At 40.2% G+C, this 8,360-nt stretch overlaps 1 protein-coding gene across 2 annotated transcripts in view; it reads right to left on the reverse strand.

Moving 5' to 3' along the window:
* The window catches only part of MAOA (monoamine oxidase A), an 84,068-nt gene that overhangs the window by 52,447 nt on the left and 23,261 nt on the right, over positions 1-8,360 (reverse strand). For both annotated transcript variants that reach the window (XM_012001606.1, XM_012001607.1), the window contains one exon: positions 808-945. In XM_012001606.1, coding sequence (XP_011856996.1) covers positions 808-945 — 138 coding nt within the window. The remainder of the gene's footprint in view (positions 1-807; positions 946-8,360) is intronic.

Below are 8,360 nucleotides of genomic sequence, written 5' to 3' on the forward strand. Positions count from 1 at the left end.
TGACATTAGAATGAGTAAATAACCCCTTCCTCAGTGACAGTAGCTTTAGGAAGTAGGCTGCAATGTCAGATGGGAAATTTGATTTCTCAAGGCATGTTTCCAGAGTCCAGCCACTCCATGTTTGGCTTCAGTGAGAAAGAAAAACACTGGCAACAGCTGTGGATATCAGTGGCTAGAGTTTAAACAATCTCTTGTTTAAACAGTAGGAAACTGCACAAACAAGCTAGACTTCCCAAGAGTGAAGGCCAGGTACAGAGGAAATAAAGCATTCCAAATAATGCCAGGTAAGGATGAGGATGAATAACCAGTTCAAAGGCTAAAGAAGTGGCCTCAAACTCTTGTGTTCCTTGGGGCTCTAGAGTTGCTTCCTAGGTCGCTCAGGGATTGCCTGCAGCTGGGGGAGGGGAGTGTGCATGCGTGTGCGTGCGTGTGTGTGTGCGTGTGCGTGCACATGTCTGTTGCAGGCACCTGCCGCCCCCACCCCAGTGCCCTTCAAATGCATTAGGAGGGAACCCAGAGCCTCCCATTCCTACTCTCTGGGAGTGAGGGTAGCTTGTGAGGGCCACTGAGGGTGACAGGGAGGAAGGCCAAGCTGAGTCATAATATCCTGCAGTGATTCCAGAAGACTTTAGCGATTTTTTTTGAAAGAAAAAGAAAAAAGAAAACAAGAAAAGAAAGGCAAATACTACTTCAAAGTCGAGAGCCTACTTTTACAATTGCTTTGAAAGAAAAATAACTAAAAACAAACCAAATGTTTTCTCAAATAAAAGGTTTCCCTATCAGTCACTTGGGTGAAGTCAACCTTACCTTGACATATTGAACGAGACGCTCACAGACATTCACTTTGTAAGTCTCTATGCCCAGCTCCTTAGACAAGCGTAAGATTCTGTTTTGGGTTGGTCCCACGTAAGCTCCACCAACATCTACGTAATTAACATGCTCATTCTGCAAAAAGAGAAAAATTGGTCAGAGGACTTTAGTTAAAACTTGGAAAAATGTGTCTTGTAAAAAAAAAAAAAACCCATTTATTTTTTTAAAAGTTAATTGTCCCTTATGTCTCCCCTATAAAGAGCAACTGAAAATGGCAGTCTTTCCTCGTCCACTCAAGAACTGGGGCACAATCCTGTCTAACACTCATCACTAAGCACCATTATTTGGCAAAGCTATTGGTAAGGTCAACTCAGCACACAATGCATAAAAGATAAAGAACACTGTAGTATATTCTGCCAGTTTAAATCCTTTACAAAACATTTAAATTATCATGTGAGCTTCTCTCTGGTGTTATTACTGGAGGAGCTACCCAAAGCCTAATTCCCTAATTTCCACCAGGTGAAATCTTAAATCAGTCCACATTGATGGTTCTAGATGCTATTTTAAAACACTTCCAGGAAAGAATTCATCATAGGAAAAGAATACAAGAAGGTATAAAAAGATTCACATATCACTAAATTATTTACAAACATGCAAACCCTCTATCATAAACTAAAATTGTTTACTTGGCCTTCCTCCCTGTCACCCTCAGTGGCCCTCACAAGCTACCCTCACTCCCAGAGAATAGGAATGGGAGGCTCTGGGTTCCCTCATAAATACAGTTCTCCATGTTTTTCAGCTGTTTTTATTAATTGGCAAGTCCCAATGATTTAATCAATAAATTGAATATTGGTGAGCTGCAACCCCTCCATGGCTTTTTTAATAACTAAAGGGTCTATGTCTATTTTGTTGTGTATACCAGTTCTCAAGCATGTTGTCATGCCTTTTTTCCTTGTTTGCCTGATTATTTTTTATTGAATGCCACCCATTGCACTTGAAAACATGCAGAAATCATTTCAATCCTAGGAAGATGGTATCTTTCTCAGAGAGGATTTATGTTTGCTTCTGCCCACAGCCTGGGACCCTCACAGTACTAGATAACTTTATTCCATTTGCAGTACCTGAGAGGATTTGAGGCTGGGCCAAAACGCACATTTGACCTAGCTTTCTTGCCATTCACCCTTGGTCCTTAGATGCAGCCCAACTCCACAGCACAAGGAGTTGACCAATACTCCCCTACAAATTAGTACACACTTCATGGGGTTCTGGACTTGACCTGTCACCCTAGCTTTGCACTAGATCCAAAGCACTGCTCAGCCTTCGGGAGCTTCTTCAGTGGTTAGCAACTCCCCCTGCCACCCAGGGAAAAGTAGGTTAATCTTTTCCAGATGTTGGCCCAGTGATTCTTCCCTATCTTGTTAGCTTGCTGGCTCTTTAATGCTTTAAAGATGTGTGTGTGCATGTGTGTGTGTGTCTATACAGTGCAACTTGTCTAGTCTCTTTGTATTTTGTTATGATTTACCTAATCTATTATTTCCAGAAAATTGTCTAGTATTATTCAACATTTCCTTCCTGGAGCTACCCAACCCGATATTATCTTTCTATTGGAGGATATGCTTTGCTAACATTTTGTTGAGAATTTTTATATCTATGTTTATATCTACGCTAACATTTTGTTTAGAATTTTATATCTATGTAAGCAATATTGAGACTGGCCTATGATTCTCCTTTCTTCTACTGCCTTGTCTGTTGTTTGCATTAGAGTACTGCTAATCTCCTTAGTTAGTGATCCTACTTTTTTCTATTCTGTAGAAAGGTTTGTATGTAAATAAAGTGATCCATTCTTTGAACATTATGTAGAACATACCTGTAGAACTATCTAGGCTTGGTGATTTTTTTTTACGGAAAATCTTAAACTACACATTTAATTGATTTTTAGGTTAAAGCACTACTCTTCTATTTCCAGACTAAATCAATGTTAACTTTGACGAATTATATTTTTCTCATAATATGTACATTTCATATATGTTTCAAAACTGTTGGTTTAATGTTCATGGCATCTTCTTTTCATTTAATTATTCTTTATTGTATCAGTAATTATATCTTCATTTTCATCTTTTTTTATTATTATTTTTTGAGACAGGGTCTTACTCTATCACCCAAGCTGGAGTACAATGGCATGATCATGGCTCACTGCAGCCTTGACTTTCCTGGGGTCTACGAATTCTCCCACCTCAGCCTCCTGAGTAGCTGGGACCACAGGCATGTGCCACCACACTCAGCTAATTTTTGTATTTTCTGTAGACTTAGGGTTGCTCAGGCTGATCTCGAGCTCCTGAGCTCAGCACCTGCCTCAGCCTCCCAAAGTGCTGGGATTACAGGCGTGAGCCCCACATCTGGCTCTCATCTCTTATTTATTTGGGGTGTTTCTTTTTCTGGAAAAAATCTTATCAGACACTTCTTGTGTATCTTTAATAAGTCTCTTCAAATAATCAACTTTTATTTTATGGATCCTCTTTGTTGGGTGTCTATTTTCTTTTCTTTTTTTTTTTTTTTTTTTTTTTTTTGAGACGGAGTCTCGCTCTGTCGCCCAGGCTGGAGTGCAGTGGCCAGGTCTCAGCTCACTGCAAGCTCCGCCTCCTGGGTTCACGCTATTCTCCGGCCTCAGCCTCCCGAGTAGCTGGGACTACAGGCGCCCACCACCTCGCCTGGCTAGTTTTTTGTATTTTTTAGTAGAGACAGGGTTCCACCGTGTTAGCCAGGATAGTCTCGATCTCCTGACCTCGTGATCCACCCGTCTCGGCCTCCCAAAGTGCTGGGATTACAGGCTTGAGCCACCGCGCCCGGCCTGGGTGTCTATTTTCTATATCATTGATATGTGCCCTTTTTACCCCTTCTTTGGATTTATTTTGCTCTTACTTTTCTAACTCTCTGCATGATTAGCTTATTTATATATAGCCTTTTTCTTTTCTAATGGAAGAATTTAGACTATATATCTTCTAAGTATTGCTTTAGCTGCATCCACAACTTTATATTTTCCATTATTTTGCAGGTCTCAGTATTGTCACACAGAAAAGGGAAAAAAAATAAGCTTATCTTTATTTATGTTTTCCATCTGAATTTACGCTACCCATATGATATGAAAAACCTTGGGCGGAAAATTTAAAGTGTCAATGCGGGTGGTTGAAGTAGACTCAAATCTTTTTCCCCTAGGTCTCAAATAATATACATACAGATAAAGTTCCATGGAAAATTAGCAACCCACAGCCAAGAGTTACAAAACATACGTGCAAACAAGGCACCAAAAGAAAATAAGCAGAAAAAATAATCCAGAAAGACTTTGTAATAGTTGAATTATACACAGAATCTAAAAGTACTATGTAATATATTTTAAATAAAATAAGCCATTAAAACTAGGAGCAGGGGAAAAGAAACTGAAAATATTATCAGGTAGATTTAAAAATAACTACTAGTGATAAAAATGTACTAATTAAAATGTTAAAAACTCTGTGAATGGATTAAACAGTATATTCGACATAGTTAAAGAGTGAGTAAACTGCTAGATCTGAATAAATTATATAGAATGCAGTTCGAAGATAAAGAATTGGAAAATATGTTGAGGAGGTAGTTAAGACATGGAAGATGGTGTCAAAATATTAAGTAGTATAAAAAAATAGTGGCTGAGGATTTACCAGCATTGTTGGAAGATAAGAAACCCAACAGGTCCAAAGAATGATAAATAAAAATAAATTCTCATCCAGACACAGAGAAACTGCAGTATACCAAAGAAAAGAGCTCTCAGAAGCAATTCTTTTTCAGAAACCGAAAGAGGCAAATCGTACATACTCTGAAAAAAAAAAATCAACAAGTAGACTTAACGATAAATTAGACTTCAACAATAAAAATACAAGCCAGAAGATAGGGGAATAATATCTTTGCTGTTCTGAGAGAAAAGAAAAAAAGAGGAAGAGAAATTCTAAATAGAGTTTGTTACCTGTTAGAACTATGTTTTGTCAAGCTGACAAATGTACAGAGTTTAGAACCCAGATTGGAGGAAAGGGTGTGTTTCAAGTAGAATGAAAATGGTTACAAATAAAAGGTCTGAGATTCAAGAACGGACAGTGAACAAAGATACTGGCAAAACTTTAAAGAAAATGAAGCAACATCAACAATAGAATAAAACAGAGAAGTCTGCTGGTATGTTCAAGAAATAGCAAGGAGGCCAAAGTGGCCAGAACAATGTGAGCAAGGAAAAAAGTTGAAGATGAGGTTACAGAGGTATTGGCAGAGCAGGTCACTTAAAGCCTCCCAGGACATTGTAAGGACATAGGTTTTGACTGTCAGTGAGAAGGAGGCGGGGGGCCTTTGGAAGGTCTTGAGCAGGGAAATGCTAAAATCTGACTTACATTTGAAAGGCTCACTCTCACTGATGCACTATGAAAGAACAGAATGTAGGGGGCAGGAGTAAAAGCAGGGAAATCAGGAGCCTATTGCAGTAATCTGGCCTAGGGATAATGGTGGCTCCCACCAGGGGATAGCAGTGGAAGTGGTGGGAAGCATTGAATTCTGGATATGTTTTGAAGGCAGGGCCAACAGAATTTCCTGACAAAACAAATGAGGGTCTGGTAGTGTTGAGCATGACTCCGAGTTTTTTCAAAGTTGCCATACTCTAACATGGAGAAGGTGGCTGGAATAGTGGCCTTGAGGAAGATCAGAAGTCTAGTGTTGGATGTGTTATGTTTGAGGTGTGTATGCAACATCCAGGAGATCTACAAATTTCTAACTTCCATGTCAGATGAGCACAGCATATTGTATTCAGCATGTTACTTATTTCAATGAGGAGTTGGGGTTTTCATTCTGCCGTAATACCAGAAATGAAGTGTTTCTGTGACTTCTTTAAGGTGTCCTCATATAATGTTTATTCTCTCTTTTAGTAACCATCAGTGCTGTCCTTCAAACCTTTTCTAATCTCCAACATCCATTTTAAGATAGAAAGAACACAACTGGAATCAGTACTCCAATAAATTTCTGGGCTTTAACAAAGACAGCAAGAGGACTCCTGGGAGTTTCCAAACATGATGTCTTTAGAAGGCTGACACTATAGTTAAAGCAAATAATCCTAAATGAAGCAGTAAAAAGAGTGAGGCATTTTGCAGAATGTTTCTTTACAAAGTAAAAACATTCTAAATGAGGTGCCTGAAGTTCAGCATGAAGACACTAGAAGCAGTAACAATGTATTCTACTATGTTGCACCTCAGTCTTTGGGGTCTTGATTTAGATCTCACTACTCAGCCTTTGCAGAGGTCACAAACATGCAACAATATTGGCAAACAAATACACCAACCCTGTGGCAGCCCTGCAGGCATTTCAACTTTATTAACTTGACCTAATGCATCATGGATGAATCACATTAGGAAAAACGGGGAAGTTTTGAACTAATGAAGACCCATCTGAACAGCTTGCCAGGTAATACCAAATTTGACATTCTGGTACTCAGAGATCCACAGTAGCTTTTACGGCATCTCCTCCCAAAATTATCCTAATTGATTATGTTATTAGAAGCAATTTTTAAAAATATTTGCTTCAGTTTCTTATTAAATACAATTTTCATGCCTGTTTCCTTTTTTAAATTTTTTAATTTTTTGAGTCAGGGTTTCCACTCCTGTCACCCAGACTGGAGTACAATGGTGCAATCTCGGCTCACTGTAACCTCTGCCTTTTGGGCTCAAGTGATTCTCCTACCTCAGCCTCCCAAGTAGCTGTGACTACAGGTGTACACCACTGCACCTGGCTACTTTTTGTATTTTTAGTAGAGATGGGGTTTCACCGTGTTGGCCAGGCTGATCTCAAACTCCCAAGCTCAAGTGATCCACCTGCCTCGGCCTCCCAGAGTGCTGGGATTACAGGCGTGAGCCACCATGCCCAGCCTCCATGCCTGTTTCTTAAAGCCCTCTTTTTCTCCTTCTCATCATTTGGAGTATAAATGCTAAGTCCTAATTACCAAGCATTTCAGAGATTCCTTTCTCACATTCCTAAGGGGGGTGTAATATCATGCTGAATAGACAAGAATGGTTCCTGAGTGATGCTGACATATATAAATGACACAGCATGGCAAAGTAATTGGGGCCTATAACACAGATGGGGACAAGTATGTTGGAATTCTCATTTCCCTTATACCAAGAAACTTATTCTTAACTGAAAATCCATAACATGACTGATGCTCCTGTTTAATAACCAAAAGGTTTTAGAGATAAGAAAAATAGGGCTAAGGGACAACCTAATAACTATCTCCAAAATGAAGGAATATTTTTCAGAAAATGACAGAAGAATCATATCTAATAAAGGCATACAGGCAGAAGACGCAACTCTTCGTTTGCACTATAACACGCTGCCTTCAATTAGAATTTGAAGATGGAAGGGAGTTTCTCCAGGGACATTTAGATTGTATCTTATTAGTCAGATGAGAAAACTGAGATGTAAAGTGCTAATAGGACTTATCCAAGACATCATATCAAGTCAGTACAGAGGCTAGAATCCCAATCTCCTCACTCCCAGACCAATAGCTTCCCAGTGGACTACATCTAAGGGAGCACTCGGAAAATTTAATCTGGATTGGCATTAATTTAAGGCAAGCAAGCAAACAAATGCCACAGAGTAGCACTTCTATAGTGTCCCCTGGAGATGCTGTCAAAATGCAGATCCAGATTCAGCAGTTCTGAGACACAGCCTGAGATTCCACATTTCTATCAAAATCCCAGTTGATTCTGGGGTTACTGACCCACAGATGATACTTTGCATAGCAAGGCTGTACAGCACCCTTAGAGCTGAGCAAAGCAGAAATAGGCTTAGATACATCCCTGTATCCAAAAAGGTAGGAAGCAAATGACAGAAGGGTAGCATGGCACAAGGTGGCTGAAATCGCTGCTATGAAATCCTAATTCAAATGTTGTCTGTAGGCTATTCCAATATCCATTGATATTTCCTCTCGCATGCCTGCTTCTATTATGCAGCCTACTATTGTGAAATACTTACTTTCCCAGGATCCCTGACAGCTGAGGGTAGCCATGTGACCCAACTCTAGCCAATGAGACTAAAGCAAATGTCTGCTGGGGTCTTTTGGCGAAGGAAAAGCTTTGTTGCAGACAAGGCTGGTGCCCCCCTTTCACTCTCCTTTCAGGCTTGAGTGAGAAGCTGATGCTTAGAATCTCAGCATCCATCTTGTTACCACAATACAATAAGCCTACATGCAAAGAATATCAGAGCAGGGCTGGGTGCGGTGACTCATGCCTGTTATCCCAGCACTTCGGGAGGCTTCAAGGCCGATGGATCGCCTGAGATCAGGAGTTTGCAACCAGCCTGGCCAACATGGTGAAACCCTGTGTCTACTAAAAATACAAAATTGGCTGGCGTGGTGGGGGGTGCCTGTAATCCCAGCTACTCTGGAGGCTGAGACAGGAGAATCACTTGAACCTGGGAGGCGGAGTTTGCAGTGAGCCGAGATTGCACCACAGCACTCCAGCCTGGGCAACAAGAGCGAAAAACAGTCTCAA

Source organism: Mandrillus leucophaeus, unplaced genomic scaffold (genome assembly GCF_000951045.1).
Source record: "Mandrillus leucophaeus isolate KB7577 unplaced genomic scaffold, Mleu.le_1.0 Scaffold666, whole genome shotgun sequence".
NCBI classification, from domain to species: Eukaryota; Metazoa; Chordata; class Mammalia; order Primates; family Cercopithecidae; genus Mandrillus; species Mandrillus leucophaeus.